The sequence below is a fragment of the Oryx dammah genome, unplaced genomic scaffold (genome assembly GCF_014754425.2).
Source record: "Oryx dammah isolate SB20612 unplaced genomic scaffold, SCBI_Odam_1.1 HiC_scaffold_25, whole genome shotgun sequence".
In the NCBI taxonomy this organism is placed as follows: domain Eukaryota; kingdom Metazoa; phylum Chordata; class Mammalia; order Artiodactyla; family Bovidae; genus Oryx; species Oryx dammah.
In genome coordinates, this window is record NW_024070209.1 from 12,863,198 (window position 1) to 12,881,387 (window position 18,190).

Below are 18,190 nucleotides of genomic sequence, written 5' to 3' on the forward strand. Positions count from 1 at the left end.
AGTCTGGGCCTACTCACTGTCTGCCTCTGGCTGTGCTTGTAGCCAGCAGGACCCGACACAGCGCCTCTCCATCTGAGTCTGTGGACATTCTGAGGGCGGCACGCACAGAACGGAAATCCTACTGGGCCAGCTCTGTGCTACCCCACACAGACCCAGACAGCCCGCTGAGGGGTGGGAGCCGGCGCTGGGCACCAAGTTTGGGGCTAATTATCTGCCTCATTCAGCTACAAATACCCACCCAAGCCTGAGTGCAGCCGAATTCTGTGTATTTGCAATTTCCATTTGGTGTCCCCGGGGCAAGAGAAGCTCCTCCTAAGCTCCTACAGAGAGTAGGCAGGATCCACCCACCCATTTATCCACCCACCCACCCATCTACTTATGCATCCATCCACTCATCCATCCACTCATCCATCTGTCCATCTGGGCAGGCAGACTTTCTTCGAATGCGTCCTCTAAGCCAGGGCCTGTGCTGGCATTGAAGACACGAAAAGGAATGGGCCCCACTCACTGCCCTGAGTCTAGTCTAGGAAACAAGCTAACATTTACAGCGGCAGCATGACTTAAGCAAGCGCAGTGACCCAGATAAGAGACAGGACTTGCAGAAGTGGAGGAGCCAGGGCAGAATCCTAGAAGGAGCTGACCTCACCTAGACTGAGTCTTGAGTGACCGGTGCTGGCCAGAGGTGTCCCCAGCAGAAAGGGTGGTGGGGTGGGGCCCTGGAGAGCCAGAGAGGTAGGAGAAGTGGGCAGCTGGGACCTTGTGAGGATGCTTAGCTCCAGTGACACTTGAGAGCAACTATAAAGCTCTTGTGTCAGCAGCAGTGTGGTCCAGGACGGAACACCAGCAATGTCCCCTTGGAAATAGCAAAACGGTGAAAGAGATGAGTGCGTGGAAAGAAGCAGAAATTCACCCTATATGTCAGACAGAAGCCCCTGGAAGCACATCTCAGGGACAGCTTTCAGGACCCCAAGACTGACCCAGCACCCAAGGTTGTCCTCTTGCTCTCAAGGCTATTTGACTGATTGTTTAAAAAATTTGAACCCTTCTAAAATGCCACCCCTGAATACATAGGCTGTGGGCCTGAGGACACATGCGCTGTCTACGTAGGCTGGAAGGCTCTGCTCTGGGCAGCCCAGAAGCTCTGGGAGCCCCAGGTGCCATGGGGCAGCCAGGGTCAAACAAAGCCAAGAGGAGGGTGACAACCTGGAGCAGACGGAACAGAGCTGTTCAAGGCTGGTGCTCACAGTGAAGTCTGTGTCCATCTCCACTGTGATAAGGCTGGGTGGTCCCAGCCGTACAGGACCCACAGCCCTCCAGAGTCTAAGGTGGGAAGAGTGATCCCCCCTTAGTAAGAGATGCCACAGGCCGCCTGCTATGCTGTTTGGCATTGGTGCCTGGGTCACCAGGTAGAAGGGGCTTCCCTTGTGGCTCAGCTGGTAAAGAATCTGCCTACAATGTGGGAGACCTGGGTTCGATCCCTGGGTTGGGAAGATCCCCTGGAAAAGACAAAGGCAACCCACTCCAGTATTCTGGCCTGGAGAATTCCATGGACTGTATAGTCTGTGGGGTCACAAAGAGTTGGAAAGAGTCACAAAGAGCGAGTTTCACTTCACCAGGTGGAGCAGAGAGCAAAGGGCTGCCTCTTAGACACCCTGGCAGCAAGGCCCTTCTCCCGCCCCTACTCCCTCCCGCAGGTGGAGGGGATGGGGTGCAAGGGACCACTGGCTTGAACACAGACCCCTCCTTCAAGCTGCCTCCAGGATGCCACCAAGCACAAGCCCATAGGTGAATCTCCCCCCAAGGAAGGTCCTAGCAACGGGGCTGGGCACCCCGGAGACTGCCAGTCACTCCTCACCCTGTCCTGCTTCCCTCTTTCTTGCCCCCCCCACCCTGATTTCCTGCTGATCACCAGGGGCAAGCCCTCCACGTGGCCTCCAAGGTACAGGGCTGTCTTTCTCAGAGGCTTAGGTCTTGCCCAGGAGACCCACATGGTTTCCCGCAAGCCCCCGCCCCGCTCCCACCCAGGCTGAAAGCTCCTAACTGGGTGCCTCCACCTGTCAGGTATCAGCCACCAGGCTACGGGAGAGTGTCTTATGGAGGCTGTGTGATGAGGAAGGGGAGCAAGGCGGGGGAGAGGGTAAACCAGTGTCTGTCCCCAGGGACCCTGCCTACCTGGATGGGGATGAGGGGCTCCTTGTCATCGATGTCGATCAGCACATCTTCCCCAGGACTGAGTAAGCTCACGTCATCTGGAGGGACAGCAGTGTCCAGGCCTGAGAGGGGCTCCCCTGGGGACTCACCCCTCCCGAGCCATGAGACTCGGCCTTGGGTCTCGCCACACTTCTCCCTCGTGTCTTCCTCTCCCTCACCCGAGTCCTTCCCTCTCCCAGCATCATCCTTTGCACTCCCGTCTCCCCAGTTCCCTCTCTCCTCATCCCTTTGATCCCTTCGTCTCCCTCTCCTGCGGCCTCTCACTCCCTGGAGGACCCAGCCTGGGGCCAGACAATGCCCTGAGGAAGACAAGATTCCCACCCTTCCCTCCCATCAGCTGGGCAAAATTCACTTCTCATTCAGGTAAGAGGAGGGCTTCAGAATATGTCTCAGCTGGGGAGCCCACCTGCCCCAGCCCCCCTGCCCCCCACTCCACCAATCAAGAGCCCCTCCCCTACCTGGGCCGCCCTGTGGGGACGGACTCTCCTCTGAGTAAGGGTCACACAGGAAGCTCTCCAGGGAGCGGATGGTACACTGGCCCACCACGGGCCGGCGGCCAAACTGCCGGTTATCAATGACCTTGACCACGATGGGGGGACAGTACAGCTCCTCCCTGGGCAGCATCTGGGTGGAGGAAGAGGGAAGCTCTGGACAACAGCCTGACCTCATCTCCGGGAGGTCTCAGAGGGAGGAGAGTCCTTCTTCCCAGGACAAGTCCAAGGAGCAGAAAATGACTCTCAACCTACACCTCACCCCCAAGGGCCGTCAATCCAAAGCGGTGGTCAGCTCAGCCCAGGAGCGGGCCAGTGGGGCAGAAGCTGCCCACCTGTCTGTCTGCCTCTTGAGTGCTGCATGCACAGGCTGACTTTCCCCTCAAGCTTTAACCCCCAAACACACCCAGCTCAGCCCAGAGTTAAAACAAGTCTCCTTTCCCTGAACCCTCACTGGCTGGGGAAGGGGAAAAGGGAGAAGCTGGCCCGGGACTCAACAGTTCTCGCAGACAGACCCCCCTCCAAGTGGATACTCAAGAGTTGGCTTCCAGACCCAGATTCTTCTCCCCCAACCCTAAAAGCACTTTGAACACAACTTGAAATAATTTATATTCTCTCCTTCGGTGGCGGCTTTGGCTCAGCCAAGAGGAGGCTTCTGTTGACAGCCATTGGGCCTGGAATTTCTACAGCACTTTCATCTTGCAAACCATTTTCCTTCCCTCAGATTTGCCTTACTCTGGTCACTAAGCCCAGGCACACCAGGTTGCTGGAGGGGGCTGGGGCCAAAGGCCACAGGGGTGAGCCCCTCTGCAAAGGCCCAGGGTGGGGGAGGACTAGGTCCAGAAAGATTTGGAGGAATCCCCGAAGGTCAAAGCCCTGGCAGATGGCACCGGGGGACTGAGGCCTGCCCTGAGAGAGGAAACAGCCACAGGTGGGTCCTTGGGACTCCCGTGGACTCAGGATCTGGGGAGGCAGAACCAAGCTGGCGCCCTCTCTGCTGTGCGCAGGCTGTGGCTCCTCCAGGAAGGAGACAACGAGCATTTCCTCCTGCTCTCAAAGGAGGTGGGAGCAAGACCATGAGCCAGGCAGAATCCTGCAGGGAGCTGGACCCCAGGCTGCCTGGGGCTGCGAGGAAATTCTAAGCACCAGCACTCTGGTAGGCAGCAGACCGCAGGGAGGTCAGGCTCACCGCTTCCATGAAGAGGGTGCAGATGTCGAAGTTGGGGTTCTTCCGGAGGTTTTTTATAACACAGGATTGCACAGACTGGCCCCCGCACTCCACCACCAGGCTCGGGGAGGACACACTGGCCAGCTGGTAGCTCTTCATGTTCCGAAGACCCCACGCCAGGATCTGGGGTGTGGAGTGAGGAGAGCAGCTGGAAAGGCCCCAGGCCCGGGCAAGGCTGGGCCAGAAAAGGAGAGGCCCCCAACCCCCACCCCCGTGGTGGGGGCAGGCTCACCTCGATGGCGGTTCGCTGGAGAACCGGCTTGATGTTCTGGGGGACCATGTAGATGTTGGCCTCCCTCTGGGGCGGCGGGTAGGGCAGGTCCGTGTCCTCTGACTGCAGGGCACGAGGTAGAAGGGAGACAAAGGCAGGAGGAAGCCCAAGGCAGAAAGACAAGAAAGGAAAACAGATGGGATGGAAAGAAAGTGCATGTGTGGAGAGACACAGAAATAGAGCGGCGAGGACACAACGGAGCAAGCGGGCAAACAGGAACAAGAGCTCAGTCAGCTTCCCAGGGACCCTCTTCTCCAGGGCCACAACGCTAGCACCTCGGCCCAGGGGTCAGGTGAGTCTGCTTCAGACAAGCCCTGGGCCACAACTCCTCCCAACAATAAGCCGCCCGGGGGTCCCAGTCCCTGTCCCACACACGTGCACACACATGCACTGTCCAGCCCAACCTGACATGTCCACTTCAGCCCGTCTCAGTCCCAAGAGGACCATGTGCCCACCTGCTAGCCGCTCCCGCGTCCAGCTCAGACCCTCCCAGCTGATCACCCGCCCTGTGTTCCATCTCCAGCCCCCACAGATCCACAGACACCGGCCAGCCCCCAAATCCCGCCTCTCGCACCTGTCCTGAGGTGTGGCACACCGGAACAGAATGCTTGCACTGTGAGCCAGAAGAGGCGCTCACAAACAGGAGGCAGGGCTGGAAAAGCCTGCCACCCCAGGCACCAAAGGGCCTGCTAGGGAGGTGCCTCCACACCGTGGCAAGAGGCCAGGGGGGCAATTCTGCCTGCCATGGGTCTGCCAAAAAAGACTTGGGCGAGAATCCTGAAGAGCTATTAATACATAGGGAAGCAGCTGAAGCACCAGAAGCAGGTATCACTGTGGATTAGACAACTACCACGTCTGGCAGTGGTTATGAACACGGGCTCTGCGTGTGAACGAATCCCAACTCCACCACGTACTGAGGTAAATAAGTTATTTCACTTCTCTATGGCTCGAGGGTTTTCATCTACAAAATGGTTATTAAAAATTATCAACCTCTAAAGCTTAATGTAAGGCTTGAAGAAGTTGATAACATTTAAAAGAGTTCCTGGTTCATGTAAACTCTCAATAGGAGTCCACATGGCAACTTTGTGACAATTAGAAAAAGATGTCCCTTTCTTAAAGCTCTTTTACTTCCCTGTCAGAAAATCATCCTAGTTTACTAGTTTATTGGAACAAGACACTTTACTGCCACCTGCCGGAAGTTACTATAATAAATACTGATGTCCGATGCCTGCACTGGAAATCACACTTCCGTAGACCCAGCGTGCTCACGCAGTGCACAACCTGAACACCCGTCTACGAAGGCCCTAACACCCAGGAAACGTCAGTTATGAATCCAAGGGCTGTGCTGTGCGCTCTACAGAGCTTGCCTCACATAACTGCATTAAGAAGCAATGGAGTCATTGGGTTCGTTCTCCAAGCTGACTTGCTCTGGGTTCCTTCTCAAAGGACGTTGCATCCATCTGCAGATGCCCTGACGTCGATGGTGGGGCAGCTGGAGCACTGAAACACACCAGCTTCCTCCAACCTCGTCCCTTCACAGCCAACCCCAGCTGTCACTCCTGCCCACAGCACACTGACCTGCGGTGGTGCTGATTTCTAAAATCAAACCAGACCTTGGTCCTAGTCCTAACCTTGCGGCTTCTGAGCTGTCTGACCTTGGGCAAATTATTCAAACTCTGTGGTCCAGTATGCTCATGTGAAGATCCAGGATGACACCCTTACCAAATTGCTCTGAGAATTTAACAAGAGAACAAATGTGAAGTGTTTCTGGCACATGGGAGATGCTTAATAAAGAGCAGGGACTGTAGTGATCAGTGCACTCTTGGTAGTGCCGCTGTTTTCATCACCAGTGTTGCTGTTGACCAACCCCTCTGACTGAGCAGAGCTGAGCCATCAGAGGCACCTCTCAGAATAGCACCAGCTTCATGGCTATCCCAATGTCACCAAAGCACAACGTGAAGAAATTCATCATTTTCCTCCAGACCACAAGGCAGGTGACAAGATGCAGGATGAGCAGGGCGGCCCTGGACACACCCAGGGCTGCTGTGCACGCCACAGTCCACATGACTGGTGCCCCAGAGGCTGGGGGCAGAGCCCGCAGTGGCCTGGCCACTGTGGACATGCCAGGCTTGGTGTCCACCGTTGGCACTCCAGGGCCACCTGCTGTAACAACTGCATAGCAGGGGTCACCTCACTTTTAAAAAGGTTATGCCTGGAAGCCTGCTCGTGGCCTGCTCAAGGCTGATGCCCAGCCAACCGTGGGCCCAAGGCCAAAAGACCATGATAAAATGGACAAGTAGAAGAGGTCAGGAAGGGAGCAGCCCCAGGCTCCTGGGTGGGGAGGCAGAAAGACCAAACCTTCCTCACACGGTTGCAATGTTCTCCTGAAATCACCGGGAAAACTCAGGAATACATTTCCCCCAGAACACTTCTCTCCAGGCCCCCAAACTCTGGGCAGCGTCCCTTTGGTTGCTTGTCCCTCACTTCCATGCCCCACCATCCTGCTGGGCTCCCCCGAGCTCCCCGTGAGGACACTCATGTCTCCGTGCGGTGGCCCGGGCTCCCCACTGCAGGAACCTGGTCATAGAGGAGGACAGGGAACAAGAACCCGGAGAAGAGTGGGCTCCAGTACCGTTGGCAGGAGGCCCTGGAGGAAGAGGGCAGGTGCACACAGCTGCGGAGGCCAGGCCCGGCCGGCGGGAGGAGAGACAAGCAGAAACAGCGGTTAGGTGTGTGTCCGCGGGGCAGCTTACCAGGCACAGGGCCCCCATTCTCATCCCAAGGCCACCTCCATCCGCCATGCCACCCTCAGGAGCCCCGGGACACCCTCGGTCCCTGCCCTTTGCTGCCACTCCCCAGAATCCTGGCCTCTGTGGGGCTCCCTCCTCCTGCCAGGTGTCAGGCGGTCCTCTGCCCCTCCCCACTGAGCACACTCATTGTCGCAGTGCATCAGTGCCTCCCCACGCTCTGCTCCCTGAGCGGTCCCATCCAGCCCTCCCCAGCTCTCCACGCTATCTACTGCCTGTTTCCCTTCCCCGTTTACAGATGGTCTCAGGTCTGTTCACACCTTCTCTCTGTGGCTACTCTTCCCTCGCTTCCCGAAAAGGGCTGCGTCCATCCCCCACCCCTGCCTCACTTCCAGGCCACCCTCGGCCCCACGCACTCGCTCTGCCCTCTGCACCCCCTCCCTGGAAATTTCTCTCTCCGAAATTAACAACAACTTGCTGGTAGCTCAAACGCAGCTCACAGGCTCCTAGCTCTCTCCCTCCCTCAGCAGCATCTGGCCAGCTGACCTTGGCCTCCTTCCTAACACGGTCCGTTTGGTTCCTCACCGCTGGCCTCTCTGCCCTCTCTACCCGCCGTGGGCTGTGTCTCCAGGCAGCCTCCTCCTGCTCCTCAGCCCCGCCCTCTCCTAGGCTTTCTTCTCCCACACGTCTCTCCTAAGCCCCAGACTCACATTTCCAACCTTACTGCTATTTCATCCATGTGTCCTTCCAGATTCTCACACTGAACTTGTCCCAAACTGGATTCTCTAAGTTCCCCCTCAAACCTACTCTCTTCAAATGTCATCTCAGAAACCAGCCCCACCATCCACCAGGACAGCCAAGCCATGAAGCCCCATGCCACCCGTGACTCTCCTCCCCTCTGTTGGTCCCCAAGCCTTAGACACCTGTCTCCTACAGCTCTCCCATGCCCATGCACCCGTCTTCTTTCCTGGGTTTGGTTCACCACCCTCATTTGCCTCCTCCTAAGTGACATCTGGGGCTTCCCTAATGGCTCAGCAGTATAGAATCCACCTGCAATGCAGGAGACCCAGGTTCAGTCCCTGGGTTGGGAAGATCCTCTGGAGAAGCAAGTGGCAAGCCACTCCAGTACTCTTGCCTGGGAGATCCTATGGACAGAGGAGCTGGGCAGGCTATAGCCCATGGGGTCACAAATGAGTCAGACCAACTTAGCAACTAAACAACAACAACACAACAAGTGATATCTGGCATCTTCTGGCACCTGATATCTGGCATCTCCTTCCAACAATGAGTGAGAACTGTACTCTGCAGCCAGGAGGCAATTTCTAAGAATGTCACTCTGTTTAAAACCCTTCAAAGTTTCCCTACCCACTCAGGATGAAGCCCAAACTCCTTGACGCGGCCTCCAAGACCCTTCATCTTCTAGTTCTGCTGACCTCTCTGGTCTCACGTCTCACCACTAACTTTCCACTGCAGGACCCCAAGCAGTGACCAGCCACCTCCCCAGAAACACTCAACACTCATCCCTCTGAATGCCAGCAGGCTGCAGGAGGCACCAGATTCTCTGTGAGGTTGGAGCTCACTGGTCCTCCTATCCAAAGGACTCTTCACCCACTTCATCTGGCTACCTCCGATTCAGACTCTGGGTCCATTTAAGTCTTCCCTGGAGCCCCAAGTTTAAGTTAAGCACCCCACAGTTTCCAGAGCAACTTGTCCCATTGAAAGACACATCACCCTTGTCATTTCTATGTGTTCCTTTGTCTGTGTCCCATGTTAAACCAATGGGCTTCCCAGGTGGCTCAGTGGTTAAGAATATGTCTGCAATGCAGGCAATGCAGGAGACGTGGGTTTGATCCCTGGGTCGGGAAGACCCCCTGGAGAAGGAAATGGCAACCCATTCCAGTATTCTTTCCTGGGAAATCCCATGGACAGAGGAGCCTGACGGGCTACAATCCATGGGGTAGCAAGAGTCGGACACGACTTAATGACTAAACTACCACAACCGACTTGTTAAACTAGCAATTCTGCATGCAGGGACCACAGCTGAATCCCCTGTCCAATAAACAGAGGCTTAGGATCAGATGATTGAAGGGAGAGAGGGATGGCAGAGGGTGAATGGTGGGGGGCTGGGAGGAGAAAGAACTTACTCCAATACACTCTCCATCCTTCCCAACACGCTTGTCTGCAACGGCCTTGCACCCTCACCAGCCTCCTTCCCCTGGGCCTGCTCAGGGCTCTCTCTGTTTGCGCGGGCTTCTTTTGCCATCTTCCAGAATCAACCACATATTTTAGGGCCTAGTTCAAACTCTACATCCTCCAGAAAATCTCCCCAACCACTCCAGAAACTCCTTACTACCCTCTCTCTGACTTCTTTTCCCTCTAAGTGACCCTGGGCTCCAGTTTCCCAAGGTTCTGACTGGTCTCCAACATCTCACACTTGAGAGTCCTATAGTGCCAGCCAAATGGCCACTCCTGAGCCCAAGTTTCTCCATCCAGTCGAGCCCATCTAAGAGGCACAATACCTCCTTCCTGGGCAGCGATTCTCAGTGGGATGGGCTGCTGTGACCCCTGTCAGCACAGCCAGCCAGGGAGGGGGTGGATGCAGGCTGAAAGCACCGCAGGGGTGTCCTGATTCACTGTCCTAAGTGTGACGGGGGACTCTGAGGACCACAGACCTCAGGGGCAGCCACACAACAGGAGGCTAATTGGATGAGCCATTCCATGGTGGGGTCCACCCATTCCATGCTGACCCTCCCCACCCTGCCTGAATGGAGGGCAGACCCAGGGCTGCTGCACGGCTGGGGCTCTACAGGTGAGCAGAGTGCTCACCGAGATAGTGCAGGCCAAGAGGACAAGGTCTCAAGGACAGATGAGGCTCTGTCTCCCACTCGAGCAGAATCCACCCTCTACCCACTTTCATCTATCCACCCTATTGACCAGTTCAGTGCAGGGAACCAAGGCCGTGGGCCATGAGGGTTGCTTCCTCTCCCAGTCCTAGAGGCCACCACACTAGACAGCCTTGTGTTCATCCCCAGTGGAGGGGCAAGTGCAGGCAGCCCCTCCAGCCACCGAGGGCAGTGCCGCGACCAGTAGCCCATAGACACCCACTCCACCCTGCGGGGCACAGTCAGGGGACCCTCTGAACACTCAGATCCTGGCTCCTTGGGGAGCTGCAGCCGGGCGGGCTGGGAGGGCTCCACTGTCTGCCTGCCCCACCCAGCTCGTTAGGAACAACATGCTGCTCTAATTACACTTCCCAGGAAAAACAGTGTTTTAAATTAAAGCCTTGGGGGAGGGATAGGGGGCTGGTTGAGGGGGGGGACCACTGGGCTTATTTTCCTGATTGCAAAATACCAAATTTTTCCTTCTGGAGGATTTGGGGGTGCAGGAGGGTACATCTCCTGGATATCTCAGACTAAAAGCCATAGCCTGTTGCCTGGATTAGGAGGGGGATAGAATGACATCTGGTTGGCCCCCAAGTCACAGCAAAAAATCCATGAGTCTGCTCTGCCTTCTTCCAGGACATCCATCCACAGGGCAAGACAGGAGTAGCGGAACCAAGGGCAGTATTCCGAACCATGCCCCCTGAGGTACTCAGGACCACAAGCCCTGATCCCACCCAAAGGGTCCCCAGAGAGGGCCTTCCTCTGCACTGGCTCAGGGGCCCTCAGTTATTAAGGAATCTGCCATCACCTCTTCTGCAGCGTGTGTGTGTGTGCGCGCACACGTGCATGCACGTATACATGCTCTCATGAGTGTATACATTTGCACACACTCACACGTGCCTGTGTGCTCTCCATTTTTCAGGAAATCTAAAATTGCAGTTTCTTTGAACTCATTCCCCTTGGCAGCGCAGACCGCCTTTGTTCTCCAGACAAAAAGGAAAAGAAACGAGACAGAGGGCTCAGAAGAGGCGGGAGAAGGAGGGAGAGAGCAGGTCCGGGCCAAGGAGCAAACAGAGAAAGAGGGAAACGCAGAGGCAGAGCTGGACAAGGGGAAGAGCGAGGATTCAGAAGAGGAGCCAACAGCAAGGGACAGACAGGAAGGCTGGGGGCTGCATGGGAAGCAGCTGTCCCCTCCCTCCACGAGGACCTGGGTCTCCCCCACAGCAAAACCTCAAGGATGCAATGCAACAGTCTCCTTTCCCCACCAAGAGCACTCAGAGAGGGGCCCTCCAGGTGGGCAAAATGCCTGGCATAGGGGAAATCTCGGTGCTCACCACCCATTCCCCTAGCCCAAGGCACTGGACCCCCAAAGGGAGCACAAAGTCATCTCTTCCAGGAAGCCATCCCCACTGGCCTCCAGCTGTAGGAGTCCTCAGCCCGGGGAGTGGCCTCTCACCTCATTCCCGCCTCCCACCCACGCGTGCTGTCCCAAAGGCCGTCCTCACTGGAGTGCCTGTCCTTAAACCACCCTCCAGAGTCAGTGTTTCTCTCCATTTCTCTCTCTGGCCTAGGCCCCCCTCACATCTGTCTCAAAAGCCTCCTAGCTGGTCTCTCCTAACCCCTCGCTCCCCAACCCACACCTCTCTGCAGCCAGACAGCTTCCTAACACACCCATCTCTGCTCCCAGACTTTCGAGGGCCCCCATGGCCAGTGGCCTAGAATCTAAGCTCCCGGCATGGCTTTCGCAGGTCACGGCTGGAGCAAGGGATCAAGCTGGGAGCCTGGAGGGGGCTGAATGAGGGATACCAAGCAGGAGCCTGGCTGCAGCAAGGAAGACAGAAAAATCTTGCTAAGGCATCAGGCTTCCTGCAGGACCAGAGGTAGCAGGAGGACTAACCTGCCTCCACCCCATCCCCAGGGATTCTTAAAACCAGAAAGGACTCAGGACCTCGGCCTGAATCTTAGCCTTCAAATGCAGAGAGACAGGGTGATCTGTGGGCCACCTCTGGGGATGAAGGGGTCATGGATCACCTTCTGGGATGGTTCCCTAGACCAGCTGATACTCCATCCACCCTCCTGGGCCTAGGACCCTTGGGAGGTGCTAGCCCAGCCCTGTGCCCAGCAAACCCTCAGGACTTGCTCTCCTCTGGTGCTGCTAACCCATACCCGCTTCGGCCTGTGGCCAGCCGGCCCTGCAGCAAGACACTTGGCCCTTGTCAGGCTCTGGCCCCAAAGCTGCAGATTTTGATTTGCTTCCTGACAAGACCACAGCCAGATCCTGCTCTTGGAATCTGAGCTTCCACTGTTATATATTACAAATCCAGTTATTAAGGATTTTAACTTTTTTTAATAACTCATCCCTGGGCTGGGTCTTCTTCAGAGCAGGCTGTGGGTTTTGGCCACAGAACGCTCTCAATCAAGAGAGAGGGCTCCGTGCTGCTTCCCCGGACAGGACTCTGGTCCCCTTTCCAAATCGGCAGTCTTTCGCAACTGCAGCCAGAAGTAGGAGGCTGCCTGTCAGGCGCAATTACAGCCAGCTCACTTGGCGGACCCCACCTCGGTCTGGGAGCTGAAGGAAGTGAGGTAAGGGGCGCCGGGCCTGCGGATCCCACATCCTGACCCTGCACTTCAAGTCCAAATTGCACTGAAAATGTCAAATGGTGTCCGCTCCCAGCCTGGGGATTCCCTGTTGGCAGGAAGTGGCTGCCCTTTTCCCAGCCCCCATCTGACCAGGGCTCTCCTTCCTGTCTCTCTGCCCGGGCCTCTGCCCCAGCTCAGAGGAGCGCCCACTCACACGTTCACAGGAGGCCATAAAGAAAGGTGCTCCTCATCCGCCATAGCAAAGGACACAGCCTTGCTTCTTTTGGATGCAAACCCCAGGCTTCTCCCAGAACCTAGGAGTCCCCAACCCACGCTATACCCTGAACCGGCCAGTCCCCAAACTGGCACTTGCTCTGTCGGGTCAAAGGCATGTTCCCCACCTTTTTCCTAAGCACTGCAACAATGTCTGCCTAATGCCACCTCCACCAGCAAGGCTTCTTGACTATTCTGTCCCCTTATGAACATGTTTATTCTTGAAAACATTCCACCTGGTACTCAGCTAGATGAGGCTCTGTACTGCTGTCCCTGGGGTCAACTTCCAACATAGCAGCAGAATCACTTAAGGCCAGAATCACATCAGGACACAGCCCAGGCAACCCTGGATCCATGCAAAGAGCGGGAAATGAAATCCACGCAGGGGTCCATGTGACAGACACACACTGGAGTGCCAGGAACCAGGAAGGCTCCCGGGCATGGCCTTCCTCTTCCCTCTGTCTCTGCCCTCCCACCCAGCCACAGGCCCCAGCTGTGAGGGTCCAGCTCACCTCTTCCAGGATCCCTGTTGTGTCCTGTACCTGGACCCCACCATGGGGCAGTCCACATCCAGGAGACGGTGGAGGGAGGAGAGCCAGAGGAAAGAAGTTCACCATTAGTGACAAGGAGCACTAGGCTGGGGCAGAGACCAACATGCCAGATATCCCCCTAAAGGAGCCAACAGAAAACGCTTCCCATCTAGGGTGAGGGGGGTGTGCTGCCCAGACACGCTCTCTGCCTGGTCCCTGCAATGAAGAAAGAAGGTACAACAGATGCTGATGCAGAAAACTGCTAGGAGAGGCCAAAGCATGGACCTAGGCCCCAGGCATCTCTGCAAGTGACAGAAGAAAGGAGGCTGACTGACTGACAGGTGGTGGGGGATCCCAGACCCTGTGCGTCAGTCCTAGGCTGCAGTCAGGGCTGATCCCTGGAGCTGCCGCTGGAGCTATGGACTTGGAGAACCGAGGAGAAGCTTGATGCGCAGGGCTGGCAGACCTGAGAGCAGGCGCCTGGCCTGGGCAGGGAGCGAGAGAGGCAGTGTGATGGAAAGGGACGGGAGGAGGTCTGATACAGGAGAACCATCTGCAAATTTGTCTGGGCTCCCTGCCGCTCTGGGCCTTCCTGGTGGCTCAGGCAGTAGAGAATCTGCATGGAATGTAGGAGACCCAGCTTCGATCCCGGGGTTGAGAAGATCCCCTGGGAAAGGGAATGGCTACCCACTCCAGTATTCTTGGCTGGAGAATCCCATGGACAGAGGAGCCTGGTGGGAGTCCAGAGTCGCAAAGAGACAGACACGACGGAGCGACTAAACGTTTTCACTTCCCTGCCTCATAAGCAGGGAAGAATCTGGACAGAGCCTAACTGCCTAGGCTCTCAAAGCTGCCTCTGGGCAACACTTGACCAAGTATACGATTCCCAAATCAAGTCAGCCCGGGTATCAGAAAAAGGTGTACATTTCTCATGACCCTCAGGAGAAGGAAGGGGAGGAGGGTGATGGGAACCAAGTCCCCATCACTAGCAGAGGAAAGAAAACTGGATCTCGGTGGAAACACTGAGCTGGGAACTATAGTCAATTGATCAGACTTTCTGACAGGTGAGTGATTCTGAAAGGGAATCCCCTGGAGGGCTCAAAAATACCCAAGGTGCTGCACTGCCTCTCAGAGTTGGGTTCAGTAGGTCCAAAGTGGGATCCCAGTTTGGCATTTCTAACAATACCTACCTTGGTGATGCTATGCTAAGAACCACTGGCCTGAGTCAACAGTTCTCAGCTCTGGCTGCACAGCCCCATCTCCAGGGCAGCTTTGAATGACACCAATACCTGAGCCACAGCCCCAAAAGACTGTACTGCATTTGGTCTGTGCTGGCACTGAGCACTGGTGAGTATTAAATCTACCCAAGGGATTCCAACACGCAGCCCAGCGGACAGCCACTGGGCTGGATGACCGGCGTGGTCCCTCCCATCTGAGTCTTCGGTGATCCTTGGACTTCTCAGGGAAAAAAGGCAGGGAAGCCTGAGCTAGGCAGGGACTCCAGCCCCCACCCACCCTGCCCCTACGACCTCACCCACACCTTCCTCAGCTTGAAGGCAGGATGGTGGTGACGTGTGCCTACTGCCCTTCCTAGCCTGGGAGGGGGCTGCAAACGGGGAGGGGGCGAGCTTGAAGAAGCAAAGTTAAGAGTGAGCCTTACCTCAAAACCAGGAATATGGTGGATGGCCGGCTAGGGTGAAAAAAAGACCTCTGGTTAGGTGCCTGTCACCCAAGGCCCCACCAGCATCCTTTCTGCCCTGGCCAAGCAAACACATTCCCAACCACAAGTTGACACTCATGGAAGATGTCTGTGATTGGACAGTCCCAGGATCCGCAGACTACTCCTGGGAAGCCTCGGGATTCCTGGGAAGTGCCCGGTTGGCAGGTGCAGGGGAAGCCAGGTTAGCAGTATGCCATGTCCCCTCCAGACACCTCCACCACAGCAGCCTCACTTCTGGCCGGCTTACATTTTAGAGGTTCACATCACACTAAGAGCAAATTTGAAGACACGGCTCTAACCCAAACCCCCTATTTTATAGCAGGGAAGTGGCTGGCCAGGGTCACACAGCTTGGCCGTGGTGAGCCAGCACTAGAACAGACGTCCTGTCCTGCCCTGTTCCTGAAGTCCCCTTCCCCAGGACAATTAGGCCCCCTAACCAGATGACAGAGGTCTTTTTCCCAGAAACCGTGTCAGGAAAAACGCATGCAATGACCAGAGGACTCAGACATTTGAACACAGTTCAGATTTCAACTTTCTGCCCCAGTGTAGATCGCATCTTGATTTGGGGCTCAGAAAAGATGGACAAAACTGGTTCCGGCAGGAGGCCTAAGATCCAGAGGCGGCCCTTCAGCGCTCTCCGCTAAACACAGGACCTTGGTGAGGGAAGAAGAATGTATCCGAGGCCCCTCCCCTCCATCAGACCATCCCTTTGCTGGGCCTCCCACCCTCCCCGGCCAGGCGCTCCCGACCTGGGCCTCCTGAATCCGGACGCGGACCAGCCTCACCTTCTCTCTCTGGATGAGCTCAAAAGAGGCCAGCAGCTCACCGGCGGGCTGGCTGCCCCTCGTCAGTGGGAACCAGGCCAGCCGGGGCATCCGTTCCAGGCTTGGCTGGCAGATGCAGCGTCCCATGAACTCATCTACACCCTAGACCAAGCGTGGAGAAAGGAGAGTCAGCGTCCCCCAGCCCCAGGTCTGGGGGCCTCAGAGTTGTCACCAGACCTACACCTGGCCACCTGAACTGGAAAGGGCCTCAGAAGTCAGGGCAGCCCCTGGTGCAAAATGGTAAGTTCTGCCTCCCTTAGAAGGATGTGAGGAAAACATGGGCGTGGCCCCATGCCACTGTTGCTAAGCTGACTCCCATCACGGAGTCCCTCTGTTTGTCCAACTAGCATTCATCTTGCTTCAATTCAACCAAGCTCTAAGTCAAAAGTGATAGCCACCTAGCATTTCCTGAATGTCCTCAGCAATACAAGTGCTTGACATTTCCCGGGACTTCTGTCTCTCCTATTCATTTCACCTTCAGACCTCCTCTCCTCCAGTTTCCACATGGGGAGACTGATCTTGCTCATCAAATTAAATGCATCTTGTTAAAATGAAGTCTGCATCTTTTCATTCCTTTGCTCTGTGCCTTCCATGACCCGCAGTGCCTAGAGGCCGAGCTCTAAAGCCCTCCTGGCATGGAAGGGCCGCTCGCTGGAGCCCACTCACACCCCCGTCTCATCCCTTCCCACACGTCTTCCACCCTAGCTGTTGCCCTCAGCTGGCCTCACCCCAGCCTTTATGCTGGCCATTCCCCTACCCTGCTGCACTCTGCTCTTCTCAGCCATCACCCACGGCCCTGCCCAAGTTCAGCCCTTTGATGAGGACCCCTGGGACCTTGCTGACCTGTGAACTCCAGCCTTACGGTTAACTTCCCCAGGACAGGGGCCACAGACAGCACCTGGATCTCAGCCAGATGGTGCCGCAGCCGTCACAAGCCCTGGTGGCTTACCCAAGGGCACTCATCCTGAAAAACCCCGGCCAGAGCTGGGAGGCATCCCTACCTGTGGTCACCTCACTGCTGGGGACATTGTCCAGAGCCATCTGGAGTGGTCACCAGCTAGATGCCCCCCTCCGTGAGGGAGAATCCAGCACAGACCCTCAGAGTAGGCACCAGCCACAGTGGTGGGGAGGGTCCGGGAGGCTCCCCTGGGCCCAGTGTTGCCCTTTAGTCACTGGGTCATGGAGAGGCTGGGGGAGGGGCTCATCCTTGCAGGGCCTGGGCACCCAGAACCGCAGGAGCTCAGGGCGACAGATATTGCCAACAGGTACAGCTTCATCTGACTATGTTATCAATAAGCAGGACCCCGGGGCCCAGCCACCCAGGAGAGGCCATGGTGCTCTACCACTGGGGTCCCTTGCAGGCACTGGCCTGAAGGGGAGAGAGTGACATTTGCGTGACATTGGTGAAAGTGGAGGTGAGGTGGTATGGAAAGAGTGAGACCAAGTCCGGTGGCCTCCCGCCCGCCCCATGACAGCACTTGCACCTACTTCTGTGACGTCCCCTGGCCCAGAACCCTGCAGTCCTGCCACCTCCCCCTCATTCCTGCCCCCAAGGTTCCAGGCCCTGAGCTCTTCCCCAAAAGACCCTTCCTCCAGCGGCTCAGCCCCCATGGAGCCAGCTTTTTCTTCCAAGGGCAGAGCCAGCAGGCCAGCCTCCCCGGCCCAGGCCTGTGTTGCCCGCTGTCACCTGGTGGGGGTCCCCTCATTGGCATCACCTTCAGCCACCCTCCGGTCATCACACCATCCTACCCAGTCATGGCACAACTCTTTCTGGACACATCTTGGAAACTCAGCCCCCTTCCCTTTCATCCACTGCTACCCACAACCTGGGCAGGGCCTCTTGGCCAACCTCGTGTCTCTCTCTCCCAGTAGCATCCCACCCCTCCTTTATAAAATGTTTCCCTGACTCCGCTACACCTCCAATCCCCTGACCTCTACGCTTGCTCTTCCTTCCCCGCCCTGGCCCTCCCTCGTACTGTGCTAATACCCCCTGCCTCATCCCAACACCTCAATCTCATATTCCCCAGAGCCTGCCACATTCCAGCCCACCATTCTATCCCTCCTGAACTTTTTCTGTCCAATACAGGAGCCACCAGCATCCAGTAGTTAAGTTTACGTTTAGTGGATTAAACTGAAAAACAAGGAAAATCCGTCTTCTCAGTTGGACTAGGCACATTTCAACTGCTCAGCAGCACACGCTGCAAGTGGCCCTCATTTGGGCAGCACGCCTGCAGAGCCTTCCCACCAGCGGAGCAGGTTCTGTGGGAGAGCGCCACCCCCTGCTCCGTGCCCAGAGAGGACCCAGCCTGTGTCACAACCTGGCTCTCAGGAGGAGCCCCTGCCTGCGGCCCCTGAACCCCGGCTCTCAGGAGTCCCTGCCTGTGGTCCCTGAGCCCCGGCTCTCAGGAGGAGCCCCTGCCCTGCGGTCCCTGA

The 18,190-nt window shown here is 56.5% G+C and overlaps 1 protein-coding gene across 23 annotated transcripts in view; it reads right to left on the reverse strand.

The window, feature by feature from the left end:
* Positions 1-18,190, reverse strand: part of DYSF (dysferlin) — a 222,141-nt gene that overhangs the window by 65,849 nt on the left and 138,102 nt on the right. For 16 of the 23 annotated variants that reach the window (XM_040223965.1, XM_040223960.1, XM_040223962.1 and 13 more), the window contains 7 exons: positions 15,719-15,859; positions 14,874-14,903; positions 13,196-13,225; positions 4,163-4,264; positions 3,892-4,053; positions 2,670-2,835; positions 2,173-2,249 (listed from right to left, as the gene is read on the reverse strand). In XM_040223965.1, the coding sequence (XP_040079899.1) occupies positions 2,173-2,249; positions 2,670-2,835; positions 3,892-4,053; positions 4,163-4,264; positions 13,196-13,225; positions 14,874-14,903; positions 15,719-15,859 (708 nt within the window). Of the gene's footprint in view, positions 1-2,172; positions 2,250-2,669; positions 2,836-3,891; positions 4,054-4,162; positions 4,265-6,833; positions 6,876-13,195; positions 13,226-14,873; positions 14,904-15,718; positions 15,860-18,190 lie in introns of all 23 variants that reach the window. The other 7 variants (XM_040223951.1, XM_040223941.1, XM_040223947.1 and 4 more) reach the window with 1 other exon arrangement.